At 37.9% G+C, this 24,374-nt stretch overlaps 1 protein-coding gene across 4 annotated transcripts in view; it reads left to right on the top strand.

The window, feature by feature from the left end:
* The window catches only part of SPEF2 (sperm flagellar 2), a 184,102-nt gene that overhangs the window by 16,704 nt on the left and 143,024 nt on the right, over positions 1 to 24,374 (top strand). For 2 of the 4 annotated variants that reach the window (XM_042952160.1, XM_042952142.1), the window contains exons 3-8: positions 2,312 to 2,564; positions 5,625 to 5,795; positions 8,243 to 8,383; positions 9,849 to 9,913; positions 15,057 to 15,243; positions 22,774 to 22,962. In XM_042952160.1, coding sequence (XP_042808094.1) covers positions 2,312 to 2,564; positions 5,625 to 5,795; positions 8,243 to 8,383; positions 9,849 to 9,913; positions 15,057 to 15,243; positions 22,774 to 22,962 — 1,006 coding nt within the window. The remainder of the gene's footprint in view (positions 1 to 2,311; positions 2,565 to 5,624; positions 5,796 to 8,242; positions 8,384 to 9,848; positions 9,914 to 15,056; positions 15,244 to 22,773; positions 22,963 to 24,374) is intronic. The other 2 variants (XM_042952165.1, XM_042952150.1) reach the window with 1 other exon arrangement.

The raw sequence follows: 24,374 nt of genomic DNA, 5'->3' as shown, positions 1-24,374 counted from the left end.
TTTGATAAAATTTGGAAATGGATAGTGTTTGCTTTGGGATTTTCCCTCCTGAATTTTGATGCCCCTAATCTCTGTAGCCCAAGGTTATGATCCAGGCCAAAGCTCCGACAAGTGGCTCTCTGGTGGTCTTTCCAAATATGTGTAGTAGGCAAGACATATGGGGCTTTTAGGATAGGAAGGGCATGAAAGAATAACTGTGCGGGAAGAACAAGAAGGGGTGTCACGTGCCTGTCCGGGGAAGGTAGGCACAATCGTTGACCTAACTGTCCTTTGCGACTATACCCTGCAAAACGTGGTCTGCTTTACTCATTTTAGGCAGATGGTTGTCATATCAAACTGTAAGGTCATTTGTGGGGAAGCAGACTGCAAACCTGGACATAAGAAGACCTAAAAAAATGTTACTCTTACTTAGAGATTTCCTGTAGCATCCAATATTTCTTCTCAGCCCCTCCGAGACCTGTTTCTCTTTTATAAATTCAAACTATTGTATTGTATTCAAAGTTTGTTGATGTGGTTTGATACGCTAAGTATACTTTACCAAATATTTCTGCTGAAAGAATAATAGTAAACGGAGGAAATAGGACAGTAAGTTATACCATATAACTAGAAAAGGAAATCAGGTTACTATGTCACTATTTTTGTTAACATTGGCCTTCCCATGATATTGACTCCTTATTCATATTTAGAAATCATTCATATATTTCCTCAGCCCTACCTCCTTTTAGAGCATGGGTTTTTAATTTGTAGTGAATGGGCACTTTTAGGCTAGATTTTAGGAGTTTCACAAACATCCAGAAATGGGATACATATTTTGTATATATGCACGGATGTGTTTTCTTTCTTGTGGAACAGGTTCCATGGCACTCATCAGATTTTCTGTGGTATCTGTGATCAAAAAAAAAAAAAAAATTAAGTGTGAAGGAATCTCTATAAACCTCTACATACTTAATTGAGGTCGTTGAATATCATTGTACCTTCCCCAAATAACTTTATAGTCCAAAATGAAGTCATTGAGTGAAAAACCCTATATGAGAAATTCTACCCAATAGGTGCCAACCCCCTTTTAACTACAGAATCTTTTTTTGTGGGGTTGAGGGAGGTTGGGACTTTGACTTATATTGAAGTATATTCAGTATGTTTTTTTCCTGTATATTTTTTCCATCCTTCAAGTATATTCAGCATATTTTTTTCCAACACTGAATGTTGGCAAGTTAAAATAAGGAGGAAATAAGCCAGTGGTTAAAACTGATATTTGCATCTAGTTGGAACATAAAGAGGCCCAAGAATTGAAAATGCATCCAGCATCTCTTTGGCCATCTTTTTGTCACTAGATTCATAGGCTCATTGACAGCCCTAAATCATTTGAGACCCATATTCCAACACTTACCTCAGTTTATCATTTTTTGTTCACTCATGTGTTGTCCTGCTGTGAGCCCCTCAAGGGCAGGGAATACAATGTATTCATCTTTGTAAGACTTTAATAAACTTATTAAAATCTCATAGGTGATTCAAAGATAACTTAAAATTAGAAAGTCTTTACTGATTCTTAAAGTAGTAATATAAACTTTAAAGTGAAGATTGCATAATTAATTAGATTGCTTAGCTAATATTATTTAATTAAATATTTCTGACAGTGCCTGAGAGGATTGTTGTTAAAGTTGTCAGTGCAACATTTAGGGCTATTTTCAGACTCGAGTAATAATATCATTTAAAGCAATGGAAATTTAATTTTTTTAATGTTTATTTATTTTTGAGAGAAAGAGAGACTGAGTATGGGCAGGGAAGGGGCAGAGAGAGAGGGAGACACAGAATCCAAAGTAGGCTCCAGGCTCTGAGCTGTCAGCACAGAGCCTGACATGGGGCTTGAACCCACAAATCGTAAGATCATGACCTGAGCTGAAGTCGGCTGCTTAACTGACTGAGCCGCCCAGGCACCCCTAAAGAAATGGAAATTTAAATTACAGCTTTGCCTTCTGAGTAAAATATTTTTTTAAAACCATAGTTGTTTTTCTGTTTAGAAGAAAGCAGTTATCTGTTTTTTGTATTGACTTCCTATAAAAATTCTAGCATCTACTTAAGCAGAAAAGTATAAAATGAGTTTTAGTTTCACCATTCAAGAGAAATAAGTGGGTGGAGTTGTAGACAATAGAAAATCTCAATGTATTTACATGACTGAGTGGTTTTACAGAGGAACGATATATTGTAAAGACCATGGGATAATTCATCATATCAGATCATGATCATGCGTCGGATATTTGTTGTTTTTAATTCAATGTCAGTGTCTAATTATGTAAAATATTTTAATGCCTAGAGTTTCAAGTGCCAAACTTAATAATTTTTCTCGCTTGGAGCCAACACTTCACCTTCTGGGTGTGCAGTTTGATCAGAATGTGGCCCACAGCATCATCACAGAAAAGCCTGGGGCGGCAACAAAACTTTTGTATCAGTTGTACACTGTTCTTCAGAAAAAGAAGAAAAGTGGGCTGACCACAGTGGAAATGCGAACCATGCAGCCCCCAGCAAACGCCAGACACCAAAACATGAAAAGTGAGGCTTTTCGAGATGTAAGTACACAAAGAAACATAAGCCTACCACCATGTAAAACTTGGTAAGGAGACATGACAGTGATGTTGCCTTTCAAAAAAGCCCCATTGGGTATCTGTGTCCCTTATGTACGTTATTGGTCATACTTGGGTTTTGTTTTATATTAATATTTTCAATTCATGTATCCATTTTTGACGTCTCCCTCCACATGGCTACTAGTATATCAAATTCTGTGTGTTCCTAATTCCAAGTGTTTTCATGCCTTGCTCCTCTCCCTATTTCTGCCTCTGTCATATCTGCTCATATCCCTGCATGAATTACTACCACAACCTACTAACATTTCTCCCGGTCTTCTGGCTTTCCGCCAGATGTCAATCAACTGCTAGATGAATCTTCCCAAAATTCCACTTGCACTGGGTTCTTTGGTCAGAAACCTCTCATTTTACGTATGTCCTGTCTCCAACCTGGACTCACTGACATTCAAGATCTTTCACTAAATGGTCTCAACCTCTCTGACTGCATTTCTTCATAGTCTTCAGCATAAAGTCTGTCTTTTCTACATTGATCAGCAACCTATCCTTGAACAACTCTTGTATATCTCTGCTCCTCCCTCCCTTTCACCCAAGCTTATACTTCTCATCTCTCCTCTTCCTGCAAGCTTTTCTCCATCTACTTCTGTGGCAATCTTCCCAGTACACATGGATTCCTCCTAGGGCACACGTAATTCTCACTCTCTGGTGTTAAACTCCTGCTGTTGATATTGTTGGCTGACTTTCATGATTTATCTGTCATAAGGTCTCACAAGATTTTTAGTTCTTTAAGTTCAAAGAATATGCCTGGTGCAATGATTTGAACATTGCAAATTGTCATTAAGTGTGTTTTGGTTAATCGATACAACATTTTAGTTGACGGTTCTCTCTAGTTCCTGTGCTACTTCCTTATGGTAAGTGAAGTACATTAACTCTTCCAGGCCTCTAGGATAATGGGGGGTGCTGCCCTGATGGAGTGCACTAAATAGAAATGGAAACAATTAAACATGTACATTGAATTTATGAAGAAACAATGACATAATAGATGTGAGGGCCATCTGCACTTTCAGATTTTCCTATTCTCATGAGTCTTATGAGCCTGGTAGAAGAATGAGCTCAGCAGCCATGGAGAGCTGGAATTGGATTAGGCTTACAGCCAAAGAACATGGTATCCCATCCTGCCTCCTTCACGTGCAAGGTGACTAACTTTGAACCAATCCCTGAAACGCTCTCAGCCTCTATTTCTCTATTTTCCCAACTGTTAAAAACAAAATTGGTTATCTCCACCTGCCTCAGAGTTAGGCTTTTTTTTTCAGTTTTTAAGGAAACAATACAAAAAAAATTCTTTATTAAGTGTAAAACAGTCAACAGCAACAAGCGCTGTAAGAGCTGTGTAGTTGAGGCCAAAAAGAAACCATTAGGTTTAAAGTTGGCCATGGTGACCTTCCCAGAGTCAATCATTCGTTTGTTGAACAAATATTTGTTGGGTTCCTATTTTATGTTAGGCAATTGCACTATGACCAGCACAAGGATGGTCCCAATCCCCTTGGAGATAAAATTCAGGGGAGAGAAAAATGTTTCAGTGGAGTAGTGTGGAATGTGGTGAGTTGAATAGTCAACTGAGATGAAGAAGACTGAAGCATAGACTATTCATTCAAGAAATGTGGAGGGAAAAGAGAAGAGAAAATGAGAACAGTAGCTGCAGGAGAGAAGCTCAAGAGAAACATGAGGTTATTTGTTTCCTTTATGGACATAGAGACTGGGACAACTTGCCAGTTGAGAAAAAGAATCAGTGGCAGGAGATGACTGGTGTGAGAACCAAGTGAACAAGGTTCTCAAGGGAAGAAAAGAGGATGCGACTGATGGGCCAGGTGGAGGAGGAGATATGTTAGGAAGGAGTTAGACATGCCTTTTTCTTTGATACCAGATGGAAGAAAATTCAGGTGTCTATTGCATAATAATATTGACTAAAACTTATTGATTGTACACAGGGAGGTGCAAAGCCCTGTTCCAGGGGCCGTGCATCTGTTTTCTCCTTTGATCTTCACAACACTCTTATGAGATAGGTGCTTTTGTTATTCCCATTTTACAGATGATGAAACTGAGATGTAGAGGGATTAAGTAACTTGCCCAACTTAATGCAGCTAGTAGGGGGTAGAGTTGTAACAAACCTAGGCACTGGGTCTCTACTCTTAACAGTAGACTCCATTATCTCTCAGTGGGTATTTCCTGGGTTGGGGAGAGGATAATAATTAAGCTGAAGATCTAGATATTGTATTGAGGTAGAAAAGTAGGATGTTCAAGGACCTGGCATTTTTGTTGCCTCTGAAGATGGAGGCCGGGCGATTTTTAACGACGAGAAAAGCAGGAAGGTGTGTATGGGCGTAAAGTCAGCTGATAGGTCCTTAAACAATCTTCTGAGTAAGTGCCAGTATCTACTGAGGTGGTTTTAGAAGAGAAGGACCAAAAATTTTTTGAGCAACAGTACCATTTGAAAAAAAAAAAAAAACTTTTAGTAAGTCTTTGGCTTTTAAGGAGATTACTTTGGATATAAACATTTTAGTTAAAAGCATCAGCCATATTGCTTTGACGTTCATTTTCTTATATTGTTACACTCTCGTTCCCAGTGGCCTGGAAGTTTTAATGTTTCTTCACTCTTTACTAGGAGGTAGCTTAAATAATGGAAAGAATCTGGCTTCTCATATTATCTTGTATATGTTGAACTGGTTTTATAAAATTATTCTTATGAAAATGTACTTCTAAGAATTCATTCACGTAATGAATACTATTTATTAAAAATTAAACTCAGGGCAAAAAAATATAAAAGTATATATGAGACTATTTTATAAGAAGGAATTCAGATCATGTTTTTATTGTTTTTATGTAAATTAAAGATATAAGGGATTAGTATTGGGCTTGAGTTTAGTTTAACCATCAAAAATAGTATTTCGTAGAAATTTTATTTTGAAGACAAATTTTATGTGCGCTTATAATGACAATACACTTTTATTTTCTAATAACGAAATCTTTTGAAATGCTTTCTTCATTTAGAGACTTAGAAACCTGATACCACGTCAAACTGATTTCAATCTGATGCGGGTTACACACAGGTTTCAAGAAAAATATAGACACATGAGAGAAGATCTTGTCCACATGCATTCTGAGAAACTTGAAAAATTTCAAAAACTCAAGGAAGAACAAAGATGTTTTAATATTGAAAAGGTTTTATAGTACAACTTTTCCAGAAGTTCATTAGTGCATAGTAGTATACTGTTTGCGATTTATGCCGATAGTACACATTGCATAAGCATTAATGTGGCTCAAGTTGCATGTTCCTTTGACTCGTGCTCTGCCCCACTCTCACCTTTCTCTCCCCTCAGTTTCCCCTTTTCTCTATCCCCACTCCTGCTGTCACCTCTCCCTGAGACCAAGAACAAGAACTGCCATTCTCTGGAGTGGCAGGACCACTTGATCTCTTTTTTAAGTTATCTGGTTGAAATTAATGCTTCCGATGCCTTAGTGATGGGGAATTGCTACTAACTGCTCCAGTGAGGGCTTACGGCTGTTTTCCCCACTAAGGGCTGTGGAATGGGATTCTGCCTCTCTGGTCCCTCTTCTGCAATCCCTTGGTCTTCCTGTCCTGCCTCATTTTTCTCATCCTGGCAATGTAGGGTGATTTTCTGTTTGCTTCCCTTTCCAACACCCTTAAACATCTCTTAACTTCTTTCTGGCCCCTCTTGCTTTGACTAATTCTCTGCTGTTTCTCAAATTCCTTTGAAAATCTTTAGTGATCTCCTATGCCTTTAAGAACATGAGCACATGACTGGTGTGTGGAATCATTAAAGATTTTTAAGAGAATTTCAGATGACTAGGTATATGGAATGTGTAAACTACAGGCAAAAGGATTATAGTTTTCTTCATTGCACTATAAATCACTTGTTAAATTCATATATTTAGAATGACAAGAAATTAAAATATCCTGGATGTAGTCATCCCCCTGTGTGGAGGGAGGGAACGATGAGAGACAAACTCTGGCAGATTTTATGATCCCATTAGTTGCCAGAGAGTAAAGGGTTGGGCTTCCCCTTCACATTGCATGGCAAGGAGACGAGGCACTCTTAAAGTAGTGTTTGAAACCAAGTGCTGGGACTCTAATTTTTAAGGAACCAGCCTGTCTAACTGTGATGCATCAAGTGTAATGCAGAAAGTCTCCAAAGAAAGTTGGGAGAAAGGTAATATGAAACCATTAAATATTCTGAAATAACTTATGTTAACAATGGTAGAAACCAAATAGGACAAAGGGCAAAGCCTATGTATTCCTGGTTTTCTAAAGACGAAAAGATCTTTAGATTTTGGAAAGTAAAATGGCAAGAAAAAAATTTAAATATATTTAAATTATAATTTTTGACTTGTTAGTGGTTAACTAAAGTTTCTCATCTTTGGGTATAGGAACTAATGCTGTTATTAGTTCTTTAATGTAATGCTTTAGTAGTAAAGCCATGATTAATTTTACATGTTACTTTTTTTAAATGTTTATTTTGAGAGAAAGAGAGAGAGAGAGAGAAAGAGCATGAGCAGGGGGAGGACAGAGAGAGAGGGAGAGAGAGAATCCCAAGCAGGCTCCACGCTGTAAGCACAGAGCCTGATGCAGGGCTTGATCCCATGAACTGTGAGACCATGGCCTGAGCTGAAATTAAGAGTCGGATGCTTAACCAACTGAGCCACATGAGCCACACAGGAGACCCTTTACATGTTCCTTCTTAGAACATTTATTTTTTTTAATATTTCATTTGATTCTTACTATTATTTTTCTTTTACTTGTACCCTCCTGCTTATTTTCTACTTAAAATAATTACTGCCTACATAGAGAAGAGATGATCCAATAATGGTATCACATAATTCAGTATTTAATCCAATATTTGAGGTTGCTTGTGAATTCATTTTTTAAAGTGTGACTGAGTTTTGGGGAAGTTTGTCATTTCTTCTGGGTTCCCCAGAAGTCCTCCTAGAGACCATCTCCTAGATGGAACTTTCTCTGCAGACCGTCTTTAGAGACAGCATTTTCTCTTTACATTATTGGGCAGGTCAGGAAGGTGGAATTAGGAAAGAATTATATTCTTCTTTGTATTTGAGGCATTTTTATTACCCTTTTGGTATCATCACCCAGAATGAAGATATACACATTTGATAGGCAAAATTTGACGATTCCAAAATTGTATTAATATTATACTTTTCAAGATGAGTCATGTTGAGGGTACCTGGGTGGCTCATTTGGTTGAACATCTGACTTCGGCTCAGGTCATTATCTCATGGCTCATGAGTTGAAGCCTCGTGTCGGGCTCTGGGCTGACAGCTCAGAGCCTGGAGCTTACTTTCGATTCTGTGTCTCCCTCTCTCTTTCTGCCTCTTCCCTGCTCACTCTCTCTCTCTCTCAAAAAAAAAAAAAAAAAAAAAAAAATACAAACATTAAAAAATTAAAAAAAAAAAAGATGAGTCATATTGACATCTGCTTCCTAACATTACACAGTTGTGGCACTTAGTCCATTGGTAAATTGCTGAGTTCTGAAAGTTTCAATGGAAAAATGTATGTATGTGTACCTGTGAGTGTATAATATAGCCTGTTGTTCTAATGAGTGGAATAACTAAACTAGTGTATATGGGATATCCAGCAACGCTTGAGCAGAAGACGACAAAATGAAATAATGGCCAAAATCCAAGCAGCTATCATTCAGATTCCTAAACCTGCATCTAATCGTACTTTGAAAGCACTTGAGGCCCAAAAAATGATGAAAAAGAAAAAAGAGGCAGAGGTAAGGTGATAATCCTTTAATATGGTGTTGTGTTAATCTTAATGAAAGACTGATCTTTTTCTAAAACGTATAGAGAGAACTCCTCCAACTTCTTAGTTCCTTTTCTAATGATCTGTGTCATCGTTCCTTCTGATTCAAAAGCCCTCCACTGCACGCATATCTAATCCATTTTATACTGTTGTTTGTTCAGAATCAGAGAATGTAGCTTTAGGTCAGGGATAAGAAACTCATATTAAATGACAATACCAATCTGGCCTTCTGTGTTGAGAAGGATCCTGTGATCACATCAAAACTATTATAGAATGGTGCTTCTGTGAGGAGTCATAACAGCCATGGGCACAGAGGTGTCATTCAAGGTACACATACTATATATATTCCAACAGTATTTTACTCAGTTCTTTCTCATTATGCATTTTTCTGAGTCCAGAAATGTTAAGTGGTTTGCTTGCTATCTTCCAATTTAAGATACCTATACTAGTGATATTTTACTGGCCCGTACCAGCTGTCAGTCATTCCAGTAGGATACAATGTGCTTATATTTCACAGGGAGCAGTACTACGTTTTGATACTAATTCCTGGAATCTACACTGCTTATGCTACAGTGGTTATTAATGATAGTCTCTCCTGTGACCTCTGGAAAAGAATAATAGCTACTATTTATTGTGAACCTGCTATATGTCAGTCTGTGTTGGCCACTTTATTTTATCTTATTATCTTTATTTTTTAAAAACTCTCCAAGTAGGGTATTGTTGCCCCCCATTTCTAAGTAAGGAAACTTAGACTCCGAAAGCCTCCATGTTTCACTCTCGTCCCCAGTGCTGGCAAAGCAGAGACAGCACGTCTCTCCGATATCTAAATCCCTTGTGTTTTATGTTAATCCACATTTCTTTATTTTTTTAATATTTGAAAAATATCTTATACTTGGAATCTAAAGAATAATAACCACAGAGGTTTTTCAGACCCAAATTTTAGGAAAGTGTGTAGTTTTTATATTTCTCTAAGTTGATTAAAGTTTATTAATAAGTATTTGCACTAGATAGGAGATGAGCTAAACTAATTCTGAGAGAGCAAATTAATAACATACATAAAGTTGCACAAGAAATGCTTAAAACATCTGAGACAACAATTTTTGAAGAAGCATTTATATCCAAATAATGCTTATGCTCATTTAAAAGAATTGCAAATAAAAATGCATGGCCTGACTCTTTGGTAATCTTCATTTTCATCAAATGTTACACTGTCAGAACTGGAATCATGAGCGGAATGATTCAAGTTAGGCAGTTTTCACATTCTCTGAGGTATATTTAGCCTAATCAGAATTATAAAAATATTCTAGAATACAGCTTTTTGTATCTTAGCTCCTAATTGGTTTGGGTTAGTAGTACAAAGCATCTTGTAAACTTGCAAAATGAAGATTTTCAGTGGTTTCTAGAGGCAGAAAACTGATAATGACTTTTCTTTAAAGGATGTGGCCAATGAGATTAAGAAGTTTGAAGCATTAATAAAAAAGGATCTCCAGGCAAAAGAAAGGTGAGATGTGAATTGTTTTAACAGTCACAAAACTGCATTTTGTCCTATCTATAACTTTTAAATATTTAGAAATAGTTTATTGGCAGTAGCTGCTCCAAAGATCTTTTTACTTTGTAGAATCTTCATGACGAGAATATATGAAGGAAGGTAAATGAGCTAAAATTCAGATTAATTGTTCATTAACAACTTTTGTGGAGATCAGAAGGGAAAGTGGCTATTATGAGATGTGAATTTAGTTTTCTATGCTATGCTTACTGTCCTAAATTCACACACTTTTAAAACATTCACGAAAATTGTTGCAAGTTACCACTAATTTAAATTTGTCACGGTAAAGCCTTTATTAGACTCTAGTTGGTTTCTTTCATGTTGCAACCTCAGCATTTAGCACAGGGACCAGCAATAAAAAGTTGTCAGATGAGTTCAACTGTCACTAAGATGGTCAGTTCCATGAGTTCATTGCAAAAAATGCCTGGTTAATGGGCTTCATTTGCTTAAAGATAAAGATCCTCTCCCTTTATCATTCCTATTAGGGGTCATTGACTCACAGAAGATAATTGATTAGGGATTATAGATTACGTAGGTTGGAGCAACTCGAGTTCTTCTGCATTTTTAAATGGAAACTACCTAGATTCTAGTCACTTACATTTTATGGGACATGAATTAAATCTCTGTTAAAGAAGAAAATAGGCACAAATTATGTAAGTCAGTTCCACAGTAGTATTTCTGAGGGAAGGAAACAAATGAAAAGGAATAAGGAAAAGAAGAACAGATGGTGAAGAAGTCAGGTACGGAATGAAAATAAAGCAAAATGAAGGATACATACATTACCTTTTCTTCTATCCTCTGCAGAAACTCTTTTTTTTCTTTCCACTTGAGACAGAGACAGCATGACTGGAAAGGGGCAGAGAGAGAGGGAGAGAGAATCCCAAGCAGTCTCCTTGCTGCCAGCACAGAGCCCGATGCAGAGCTCGAACCCACAAAACCGTGAGATCATGACCTGAGCTGAAACCAAGAGACAGATGCTTAACTGACTGAGCCACCCAGGTGCCCCAAAACTCTTGATGCCCTATTCTGATTCCCACTGCCATTTATCAGTACTGCCCCTGACTGCTAAAGAAAACACAATCCAAGCCTACCTACCCATGTAGCCACCATCCAAACCCCACCATACCCCTCTGGACTGGCCCATGAAACCACTGGATTTCTTCCAACTCTTTCATTCACCTGACCAGCCACACACTCTGGAGTGATAAACAGATGATATCCACCAGTGCAACCATATTAACATATTGAAATACTTCTGTTACTTGTAGGCGAGTGGTATTATTCTCTATAGCTCTATGGCCATTCCCTTTCCTGGGACCCCTCAATTTCCACACAGTTTAGCAGCCAGAATTAGCACCAAACACGGCAGTGTATTCTCATTCCTGTACCAACACCCATCTTTGATCGATTAGTGTCCTTGCCGTGTCAGTTTATTAAATAGTTTAAAGACCATCCTTGTACGATACAGCTGCAAACATTTCCTCCGCTCACTATTATTGCCTTTGCCAACCCAACCTGAAACTAAGCCTCTCTATCAGTTAGCTTTAGAAACCCCAAACAAGAGTGGGTTAAATTAATTAAATAATTAAATAAGTTTACTTCTCTCTCATGTAAGAGAAGTCAAAATGTAAGCAGCTCAAAGCATGTGTTGGAGCTCCAAAGTCATCAAAGACAGGCTTTCCTTTAGCTCCACTGCTCTTTTGTGTCTTTTTTGTCCCCAAATTCACATTCACAATACAAGATGGCTCCTGGGGCTCTGGCCATTTGGCCCATGTTCTAGATGTAAGGAAGGAGGATAGGCAAAAAGTAGGTATCTGAAATAGCTGAAATAGCTCCTTCTAAGAACCTTCCCCAAAGTCCAAGGTAACATTTGTGCTTCCATTTTATTGGCCAGAATTCAGTCACATGGCCATACCTGCCAAGAATGGAAGGCTTGGAAATGTAGTGTTTATCTGGGTACATTGTTTTCCTGAATAAACACTGGGGCTCTGTTTTGAGGAAAAAGGGAAGGAAATAGCATCGTCTATACAGGTCCTTTCTATGTGGAAGCCTTCACTTGATCTTGCCAGAGACTTAGCACTGGGAGACATGAGATACAGACAGCCATGCTTCAATTTTGAGAGCGGCAGGATAGGCCTTGGGGCAGCCAGACTCCCTGGACTAGTCACCTGTGACTGTGCAGCCTCATCTGGGACTCCAGTCCCTTCCAGTATGCTGCAAATGAGCATTTTCTCTTTAAAGAATGTCGGGAGGCACCAGTCTGGAGCAAACTTGTAAAGAAAACAGAAGTTATGGTACAGTATGGCCTTTGTTAAGTCCCTTTTATTAATCACTACATTAGTTCATTCTGAATATTTAGCTTAGGATCAAGCATGTTCTGGGCTCTTTCAAAAACTTCACACTACTTGATACCAGAAAGCGCTAAAATCTCCCAAGTTGACCAGAAGGAGCAATTTCTGCAGCTGCCTCTTTCACAAGCCTGCTCCTGAAACAGTTTCTCAGAGATATCACCTCAAAGTCCATCTTTTTCTCTTGTGGAGAAGTGAAATATTTTCTCAGAGCAACACAAGAGTTCCCATGGCTGCTTCTTCCTCACATGTACAATGTCTTTATTTTCTAAAACAAACAATAAATGCTATCTGCTATTTTTTTTTAGCTGAGATTGTTGGCTGCTGTGATTTGACATTTGGATTCATAGATTTACTTTAGGCTGTTCCTAGCAATTACTTTTTAAATACACACAAATTTGGCCAAGGTTCCAATTACTAGTCATGTAATTACACACCCAATTATTAACTCTGTGGAGGACTGACAAGCAGATATAGAGAAATCATAATCATTGCCCTCAAGAAACCCACATCTAGGAAAATGAATATTTATTCAAGTAAATATCATGTAGCTTTCTTCAGCCTTTAATTGGAATGAGACAGCAGATGGATGGTTACAGGGCAGACTGATAAATAAAGGACAAACAATATGTTAAGTCTATTAACCCATATACAATCCAAAGCAAACTCTAAGAACACATTTGAGTAAAAATATAATAAGAATTTGGGGCACCTGGGTGGCTCAGTCGGTTAAGCGTCCGACTTCAGCTCAGGTCACAATCTCGCGGTCCGCGAGTTCGGGCCCCGCGTCGGGCTCTGGGCTGATGGCTCAGAGCCTGGAGCCTGCTTCCGATTCTGTGTCTCCCTCTCTCTCTGCCCCTCCCCCGTTCATGCTCTGTCTCTCTCTGTCTCAAAAATAAATAAACGTTAAAAAAATATATATATAATAAGAATTTTAACAAAGGATCTAAAAAGTTATGCCACATAATTTTCATAAGTTCTTAATTGTACTAAATCTTAATAAATAAGGTTAAACTTTGTCTTTGATCCTCCTAAGGCTTTGCTGGCTACACAATTTCTGCTCAGTGCCTCTTAGTGACAGAACACAACTGAAGGTTAAGCCCCTGCTGATAAAATCACCAGGATTTCAGTGTGTAATTAAAAAAAAATTACTCTGTATAGTGCTTCTTAGCATATCATTTGAAATTTAGCAGATATCAACTACATGTCAGGATGATGAGCACATGGACAGAGAGGAGTATAATAGGATATTCACAAGCTCAGAGTTCATCTGGGAGCAGCAAATGTACAAAAAATGAACTATAATACAATATGATCTAAACTACACACATGCAATTATTACTTCATTAAACATGAATTAACTGTGCTTTTATACCTCTTTAATGCTTCTGTCTGTATAAGAATTGATGACTATTTAGTTGCTACATACAATAATGTGTCCTTGCCTTTTGAATAAGACAGTAAGTTCTATTTAAACTGAATACATTAATAACTTATAATATTTAAAATAATTATTGATAATATTAAAACTTGTTATTTATTGGCAGGTAACAAGATATATCTTGTTCCATTCTACTGTTGTATTCTGTTTATTTTGTAAAGAGACATGCAGATGAGAATTGATTATTTGATTCTTACATACATAAAAATGTGTCTTTTACTTTTTTTAAAACAGACTTTTATTTATTTAATGTTTATTTTTGAGAGAGAGGGAGGGAGGGAGGCAGAGAGAGAGAGAGAGAGAGAGAGAGAATGTGAGCGGGGGAGGGCCAGAGACAGAGGGAGACAGAATCCGAAGCAGGCTTTAGGCTCTGAGCCTGATGCGAGCACAGAGCCTGATGCAAGCCTCAAACTCATGAACTGGGAGATCATGACCTGAGCCAAAGTCAGACGCTTAACTGACTGAGTCACCCAGGCAACCCTGTATCTTTTACTTTCAAAGATAACTTTTGAATGAATCTATAAATCTGTACTAAGCCACCATTGTCCCGCTAAACCGAGTGTGTTTGCTTTTTGTTAGTAAGACCACTAGGCTCTTCCTGATCCTTTAGGTTTGGACATTAGGTGGGACAAGAAGCGAAGTAGGTCTTCTTACTTGGGTCTCCAGAACTTGGGCAAGAGGCTAGGTCAGTCTTGTGGGTGCAAGTGTGGCATGATGAGCAAGTCAATTTTCAGCTGCTAAGCTTCCAGTTAGAGCAGGGCCACTGCTGTAAGCATTCAGAAAGTTATTGAGAGTTCATAGAGCAACTTGCGTTTGCATAGGGGAGTAGTGGATCGAGCTATCCATGGAAGGACTCTCAGTGTCCTGACATTGGAAGATCTGGCTGACTTTTGAGGAGGTATGCCTTCCCTGACACTTTGGCTATCAATATGGTGCTTACTCTTAACTCAAAACAGGGGAGGCAAGAGGCCTAGAGCCAGCAGGCAGAAGAGGGAAAGAAAATCCAATCTCTGGGCTCAGTGAAGATCATGATAAGTGAAAGAACAAATCGGCGATAGGCCTAGAAAGAAGGCTATGCTAAGGCTATGCTGAGGATCTCCCAACCTAGAGTCCAGAAATACAGCGAATGGAATCTAATGATAAGCCATAGGTGTCACAATGAAGTTCTAAGATTTGCTTTAATGCTTGTATCAATAAGTTAACCGAGCACTGAAGGGAGCCTTTTCCCCGAGGTCTTCCTCCATAGTCTCAAGTAGCAGCATGTGGTTACACTGTTTTTCTAAATCCCAATAAAAACTGTTGTCCTTAGTGCCTCCAAGCCTTCTTCAGATACAGCAGGCCAGACAACTACGGATTTATTAAACACGTATTCGGATGATGACTACATTAAAAAAATCCAAAAGCGCCTTGAGGAGGATGCTTTTGCACGAGAGCAAAGGGAGAAAAGACGGCGGAGGCTGTTAATGGACCAGTTAATAGCCCACGAAGCACAAGAGGTAAGATATTTCGATATTCCTTGAATAATAGTGATGGAAACTTTGCAAAAATGTAGTCTTTTATGCATACATTTGTGTATCTTATTTATTTAGTATCTGTTACTCTGAATCAAATGTCAACAGAAAAACTTCACATCATCACAGCAAATACACTCAGGAAAAAAAAATCTGTGCAAAACAATCACTGAAGAATCTAAAATCTGGTGATGGTTATACAATATCGTGAATGTGCTTTTTACCACTGAATTGTACCCTTAAAAATATTTGAGATGGTAATTTTTATGTATATTTTCCCACATTTAAAAAATACTGACAAAAAAGAAATCTAAAATCTACGTCAACGACGTGTATCTATTGCTACTTTTGGAGGTAAGAGGGAGCTTTTTCCCAGTTCTTTTGAGGTATAATTGACAAATAAATATTGTATATACTTAATGTGTACAATGTGATGATTTGATATATGTATACCTTGTGAAATTATTGCCATAATGAAACTAATTGGCATATCCATCACCTCACATAATTTTTTGTGTGTTTGGTGAGAACACTTAAGATCTACATTTATAAATTCAACTTTTTTAGATTGACATATAAGTGGGATTTTGCAGTATTTATCTTTCTATGCTTGACTTATTTCACTTAGCATAATGCCTTCCAGGTTCATCCATGTTGTCACAAATGGCAGAGTTTCCTTCTTTTTTAAGGCTTAATAATGTGCCCATTGTGTATATATACTAATTTTTCTTTATCCATTTATCCATCAGTGGAATCTTAGGTTTTTCCATATCTTGGCTATTGGGAATAGTGCTACAACGAACACGGGGATGCAGACATCTCTTTGAGACAGTGATTTAATTTCCTTTGCATATATGCTCAGAAGTGGGATTGCTGGGTCGAATGGTAGTTCTATTCATAATTTTTTGAGGAACAAACCATATTATATTCCATAAAGGCTACACCAATTTACATTCTCAGCATCAGTTTCCAAGGGTTCCCTTTTCTCCACAGACTTGCCAGCACTTGTTATCTCTTGTGTGTGTGTGTGTTTATTTTTTAATGTAATAGCCACTCCAACAGATGTAAAGTGATATCTCATTATAGTTTTAATTTGCATTTCCCTGGTAATTAGTGATGTTGAGCACCTTCTCGTATACCTATTGGCCATTTGTTTGCCTTCTTTTGAGAAATGTCTGTTCGGGTCCTTTGCCCATTTTTAAATTGGTTTATTTGGGGTTTTGCTATTAAGTTGTTTGAGTTCCTTATATATTTTGGATATTAACTAAAGGTACATTTGCAAATACTTTTTCCCATTCTGTAGGTTACATTTTCACTCTGCTGATGGTCTCCTTTACTATGTAGAAACTTTTCATGAAATTAGATGTATTTCCACTTATATATGTTTGCTTTTGTTGCCTGTGTTTTTGGGGTCATATTAAAAAAAAACAAAAATCAAACAAATAAACAAAAAATATTGTCTAGACCAATGTCAAGATTTTTCCTCTATAGTTTCTTCTAGTAGTTTTATAATTTCAGGTCTTATGTGTACGTCTTTAATCCATTTTGAGTTGATTCTTGTATACAGTGTGAGATAAGGGTACATTTTCATTCTTCTGCATGTGGACATCGAGTTTTTCCAGCACCATTTGTTGAAGACGCTGTCTTTACCCATTAGGTAGCCTTGGCACTTTTGTTGAAGATCAGCTGACTGTAGAAGTATGGAGTTATTTCTGGACTCAATTCTATTCCATTGGTCTATATGTCTGCTTTTATGACAGTACCATACTGTTTTGAATACTATAACTTTGTTATATATTTTGAAATCAGGCAGTGTGATGCCTACAGTTCTGTTCTTTTTGCTCAAGAATGTTTTGCCTATTCAATGTTTTCTGTGGTTCCATATGAATTTTAGTAGTGCTTTTTTTTTAATTTCTGTGAAAAATGCTATTGGAAATTTGATAGGGATTTTATTTAATCTGTAGATGACTTTAAATATTATGGACATGTTAGCATTACTGATTCTTCCAATCTCATGAACATGAGATATCTTTCCATCTATTTGTGTATTCAATTCCACCAATGTATATTTCACCAATTGTGTATTTCACCAATGTTTTGTAGTTTTCAGTGCACAGACCTTTTACTTCCTTGGTTGAATTTATTCATAAATAATTATTTTTGATGCTATTATGAATGGGATTATTTTCCTCATCTCTTTTTCAGATTATCCATTGTGTATAGGAACACAACAGATTTTCATATGTTGATTTTGTATCCTGCAACTTTAGTGAATATGTTTTTTAGTTCTGACAGATATTTTTTGTTGCTGTTGTTGGAGTCTTTAGAGTTTTCTTTTTTTTTTTTTTTAATATACTTGAGAGAGAGGTGGGGGGGGAGAGGCAGAGGGAGAGAGACAGAGAGAGAGAATGAGAGAGAGAGAGAATCCCAAGCAAACTTGACACTAAGCACGGAGTGTGATGCAAGGCTTGATCCCACAACCATGAGATCATGAACCGAGGTGAAATGAGGAGTCAGAGGCTCTACTGACTGAGCCACTCAGGTGCCCCTAGAGTTTTCTGTATATAAGATCATATCATATGCAAACAGACAGAGATTTGTTCAGGGATCCAGCCACCTAAAAGACATTAAAGGAAGTTAGTGCTCTGGATATTTCCATCAAGGTTCCATCAAGAACACTGAGTTTCTTCTCAGTGTTGGGGAAAGATGCTATTCCTACAGCCAGGCTGGGGTATGCAGCAAGGAGCCTCCATTCCTACCGCCTCCTTTAGTGAAGTGTCATGTCCCAACCTCCCTGCACAGTGGACACTAGGGTCACTGTTTCACAGTGGTGGAATGTGAAATTCCCATGTGCAACGTGGCATGTTTTTTTATCCATCCTTCTGTCTTCCGAAGAGAAAATGGCATTTGTCAGGGCTAGAATTTCCTCTGCTTCCCTCAAGTACCTACTGCTTTTGGGGAGCATGTCATGAATCTGATGTCAGCCCTGGATGCTTTTATTCTGGCTCCATTTGTACTTCATCTACCAGAAATGCCTCCGAGTATCTTCTCTAGCTTCCAAGTTGTGGCAGTGTCCCCCCTGGGGTTTGTATACTCTGTTTTAGTTGGGCTTGTGAAGGGAGAGCCAGAGATCTGTGCTCAAGTTGTTATCTTGCCTAGTGATTTATAAACAAATGTGATTATATGAATGAGAAATGATGAGATTTAGGGTTAGAAATATCACTTTGAGTTTTTTGGAGGATGAGTTTTGGAGAAGGATTGGGGGGGAAGGCATGGTAAAGGAAGGGCTGACATTGTTTAAGGTAGGGGCAGAACAATAGGTATAGAATGGAGTAGGGCTGATTTAAAAACATACATAGGAGTTAAAATAGACCACTTACTTGAAAATTGGAGATTAGGAATTATAAGAGCAGATTGAATTTAGGATGGTCCTAGCATTTTAGGTCACAGAGTCATAGTTTTATTCAGTTATCAACAGAGATGGGGAAATACTGGGGGAGCACCAGGACTGAAGGAAAGGTGATGAGTTTAGTATAGGCATTTAAGTGGAGACTATGAACCCAGTTTGTCTCCCAACTGGTTCTGTGGTCTTCTGGCTAGCATCTTGATTGGTTCTTGGGATTCACTCCAACTCAGCTGTGTCTACCTTCCCCAAACCTTTTCTGTATTGTTTACTTGAAACTGGCATTTGAACATCAGACTCTTCCCCTACTTCTTAACCCAAATACGCTTGAATATTTAGCTTCAAGGTCTTTCTGACAATATCCCATTCCTCCACAAGAACTGCTTGGGCACCTTTGGATAACTGAACCATGGCATGGACCAGGGTAAGCTTGTAGCTCCAGCTCCTGGGGGAGGCAGAGGGCCTGGTAATTAAATTGAGGGTATTTTGGATTGTAATTCTGTCTAAATCTTCCACAAGTATAATTAAAAGAGAAAGGTGGGGGTGCCTGAGTGGCTCATTCAGTTAAGTATCGGACTTTGGCTTAGGTCATGATCTCATGGTTCATGAGTTCGAGCCCTGCTTTGGGCTCTGTGCTGACAGCTCAGAGCCTGGAGCCTACAGCCTGCTTTGGAGTCTGTACTTTCTCTCTTTCCACCCCTTCCCAGCTCACACTCTGTATCCCTCTCTCTCTCAAAAATAAGTAAACATTAAGAAATATTTAAAAAAGAGAGAAATGTGACTTCTATTATTTTTTATTTTATCCATTGCAGATATAAGATATTTCATCTGTGTTACAGGATAAATGGACATCTGTAGGCTGCACTGAGCACCTAATGTGTTCCACATTCCAGTGAAATTCTTGGAAAAGTCTATTTCTAAAATATGAACTACTTGTACAATGGAACAAAAAATAAATCTTTTCCATTCAACTTTTGAGTGCAGGTCTTAATACGCTTGATGATTCTTCATACTAAAGCTTCATATCCATAATAGTGACTCAGAATTCAACAATAATTTCCTTTTCTTTTTCCCTTTCTAACCATAATGTGTTATCACCCAAGCAGTAATCAAAACAGTTCTGACCAATCCAGTTTCTTCTTTACAAGTGTCAGAATGACCAGATCTCATTTATACAACTAAATTGCCTTGCCATATAAACAACTAAATATAGAATATACTCTATATTAATTATAGAACTTACTTGGAATAATAAATCAGGTCATATTTTTTAAAAATACAGCTGTGACTATGCCTTATGTATCCCAAACCACCCCAAAATGTAGTAGGCTGTTTGGGCTGGGCTCAGCTATGCTGTCCTTTTGCTGGTCTCAGCTGGCATCTCCTACCTGTCTTTCATCAGCTGGTGGGTTGGCTGGAGCTTCATCAGGTCCAGCAGGGAAGACTGGTGCCTCTCTCTATATGGTCTCTCATTTTCTAACAGACCAGAAAATGTGATGACAGTCGTGGGGTCACAAGACAATTAAGAAAATCAGACCCCAAGTTTTTGTTTGTTTTGTTTTGCTAATGTCCCATTGGTCGATTCAAGTTCAATGGGTACCCCATACCTCATATTTAAGGAGTGGAGAAATAGATTCTTCTTTTTGATAAGAATATCTGCAGGATACCATTGCAAGGATGTGGAGGAAGAAAACTGAAGAATTTGGGGCCATTTTTACATGCCGCCTCAGCTCCACTACTGGATCTCAAAAGGAAACAAATGATTAACATTAAAGTTTCTAGAATTTTATAATTAGATTAGATATGTTTCAAAGTTGTTCACAATTTAATTTTTTTTATCTTCTATGTGGCACTAACAAAAAATTTCATACTTATTTTCGGTTGAAATTTTATTTCATCTACATTTTTATATAATTCCCAGGTTCAGGTTTTGGAATTTACCACAGAACATTATTGTTATTTGCATCTAGATTCTGAAAACATATACAGTATTTCTCCCATTTCATAGTGGCATAGATCATTTGAAACAATGTCATTAATGATGCCAGATTTTCTTCCTAAATAATTGGATTGTTCAGTGTTAAATGGAGAGTGTTATGCAAAGTGAAATAAGTCATACAGAGAAATACAGATACCATATATTTTCACTCTTATGTGGATCTTGAGAAACTTAACAGAAGACCATGGGGGAGGGGAAGGAAAAAAAAAGAGAGAAAGAGAGAGAGCCAAACCATTAGAGACTCTTAAAAACTGAGAATAAACTGAGGGTTGATGGGGAGTGGGAGGGAGAGGAGGGTGGGTGATGGGCATTAAGGAGGGCAGCTGTTGGGAGGAGCACTGGGTGTTGTATGGAAACCAATTTGACAATAAATTTCATATTTAAGAAAAGTGGGAAACTCCAATATTTAGGTATTCTTTTACATCTTCCCCCTTGGGAACTCCTCCTTCCACATGATGTCTCTATTTAGGCAGAATGAGAGCATGAAGGGGTGTTGTAGACTCTGGGTCTAAAGTTCTCTCTTGTCTAGCAAAAGAGCAGGATGCAGGATTGAAAGCGAGAGATGGCTAACGTCCAGGAAAAGACAAGAGCCCAGAATAAGGGTCCTTGCCCCATATTTATTCAGATCAGAAGGCTTACAAGCATGATGGGTGTGTACAAAGAGACAAAGAAATTGTGAACATTAACTTGGGGACATTAGGGAAAAGGGGGGTTTTGAAGATATACAGTGTTTGGAGTTTGGGTCAATATAAAACAAAATCAGGGTACCAGGCAGTGGGAGGAAGGTTGTTTACAGTAGACATGAGACAGCACCTCTGTTCATCTTTGCCAGCCTGGGGATGAGGCAGGTAGGGGGAATAACCTCAGGGTTGACAAGGCACCTTTTCTTTTGTTAACCGTCTCTGCTCTGGGCTGCTTTGCCTGCAGCGCAGCTGTCTATAGTCCATCAATTTACCTAACCTGGCTTATCCTCCTGTGAAAGCAGCTTTTCCGCTATAGTACTAAACTGGGGGTGCTTCCATCCTGAACATCTAATACTGTTTATTTCATATACCTATGTATTGGGCATGTTTGTGCCATTCCAATTTTAGACCTTTGCCTCTCCCTCTCTATTCTGAGGGCGTTGCACACCCTCTCTATTTAGGGGTGCCTTTGCACCTCCCTATTCCTGGCACCTTTGCAACTCCCTCTTCTCGAGGTGCCTTTGCATCCCCCTATTCTTGGGGTGCCAATCTGGTTTACCCAAACTCGGGTGTGAACATTTTATGACTTTGTATTTCTTTATGCCTTGTTAACTCATTGGTGTAAGCCTGGGGGTTTCCTAAGCTTATACCCCACAAAGTGGCTTTGGAGATCATCTTCCACCAAAATCCCGCATTTCACCTGTCAAAAATAGGCCCTGAAAATCCAAGTTACTTGTCCAAGACCACACCACCAGTTAATAGCACAACTGGGGTGGCAACAGCTTCTGATTCCCGGTTTAATGTTTTTTTACCACTGTTCACTTACTGACTCCCCTTCTGTTCTCTTGAAATAGACAAGAGAGCCAAGAGACTACATCTAGCTTCTCTTTCAGATTACAACCAGTGAGATTTTATAAGATAAGCAAGTCATTTTCCCTTAGATTGTCCTCCAGCCTTCCCATTCCATCAGATTGTGGCTTTTCCTCACTCATGCATTGAGATGTCCACACTGGCAACTAACCAGATCTGCCATCTTCAGCCAAAGCCTGTATTTGTTTTTACAACTAATATTTCACATCTGAAAACTTGCTTATAAATTATGAATCCTATCCCTTGTTTATAAAATCTTGAAAACAGTTACTAAATTTATTTTTCATTGGATTTTAAACAAAGTAAGAATTCATTTAAAGTAATTATGACTTGCAAGATCATGATGCTTCCAGATACCAAAATTGTACATACGATATTTGATGGAAATTTTCATTTTTATAACTTGATTTTTGCCATGTTCAAATTTAAATCAAATGGCAGAAATTGGTGCTGATGAATACTATGCCTTTTAGATATTATTTATGCATAGGCTTCTTAGCCCAATGGGAAATTTGGACATGGCCTTGGCAAATAATTGGCTCCTCCAATGGTGTTTTCAGGAGGCGTTTCGGGAAGAGCAGCTGATTAACCGGCTGATGCGGCAGTCCCAGCAGGAACGCAGGATCGCTGTGCAGCTCATGCATGTTCGGCATGAAAAGGAAGTTTTATGGCAAAACAGAATTTTCAGAGAAAAACAGTATGAGGAGAGACGACTTAAAGATTTCCAGGATGCTCTTGATCGAGAAGCGGTAAACAATAGCTCCCTTAAAAATATTTCTCAAGTTACTTTTGATTTTTTCCACCAAGTCAAGGTAAACAAAGCTGTATTTAGAGTCAATTTTTTATACAATCTCTCTCTTATTTCCCCATTTTTATTTTTTTGTAACTACATTGACAGCACATAGAGCTTCTACATATTACACTCTCCCTTTAGTCTTGATTTCACAAATATTTGATGTTCACCACCCATCTTTATGTTCACATCTCTCTGGTTGTTTTGCTTGCCTGAAACTCATTCTCTAGTACATTTCTCAAGAAGGGGTCAGGGAACAATATTCCCTATGTATTGTATTGGGTATTATGTATGGTATACTGATAACAGTAGATGTTTTTTATCCTGATTGTCAGTTTTGCTGTATATAAAATCCTTAGTTCACATTTTCTTTCCCTGAATTTATTAAATACATTATTCCATTTTCTTTTGGTAAAAGTGTTACCATCAAAAAGATTAATGATAATCTAATTTTCAATTGTGTCATTACTCCCTTTTTCTGGATGCATACAGAATTCATTTTTCTTTACAGTCTGCTAAGTTTACTAGAATGGTATTGGTGTTTCTTATTCTAGGTGAATATTCTCAGTCAGTGAGAGCACTTTTAAGCTGCCTCCTTTTAATAAGACACTGTAAGTCTTTAATAAATGATTCCTTTCTTTCTGAAAAAACAAGATTATATCAAGTCCATATTGTATTATTCCTTCCTCCAAAACGAACCATTTGTCCAGGGTACTCTGGTTGATTGTATTTGAGAATAGTACACAGATACCAAGATCCAGATGATAGGTGTGCTCTTGGTTACTATGGTATTGTGTCTAGGTCCTTTTATAGCTCCAGAAATCAAAATATCTAATCTTTCAATTATTTAATACGTTAATATTTTTCCTTATCTTTATGTATATATAATGGCTCTAATAATCAAAATCGATCTGTTCTATCAATGGATTGTATAGATTAATTCTTGCCTATTTTCTATTGGAGATATTCCAAATTTATTCAATCTGTTGGTCTAGATTTGACTGGAGAAATTCAAAATTCATGTCAGTGGCATTTTCAATAGCCTGTCTTTACTTCCATAAAATATTCACAAAACTAGGCTGAACAGAAGAGAAAACCTTACAAAAAATAGGAAGGGAATGCTTTATTTATCAGCTTCATGGTTTCCACGATGATATTCCACAAAAATGAAATACAGCTTTTGCCAAAATTATGCGATTTTTAGAAATATTGTTTGGAGAGTCAGGGAAATGGTGCTTTTGCCTTTGTAGAACAGACATAGCTGAAATGTTAGGGGTAGGGGTGAAGAACCGTATACCTCCATGAATTTGAGCCACAGGGACACTGATCTCGAGTGTCCTCTTAAAGAGCTGAATTATGTGGATAACG

The sequence above is a fragment of the Panthera leo genome, chromosome A1, assembly GCF_018350215.1.
Source record: "Panthera leo isolate Ple1 chromosome A1, P.leo_Ple1_pat1.1, whole genome shotgun sequence".
Taxonomy (NCBI): Eukaryota; Metazoa; Chordata; class Mammalia; order Carnivora; family Felidae; genus Panthera; species Panthera leo.
This window is presented reverse-complemented; position numbering and strand designations above follow the sequence as displayed.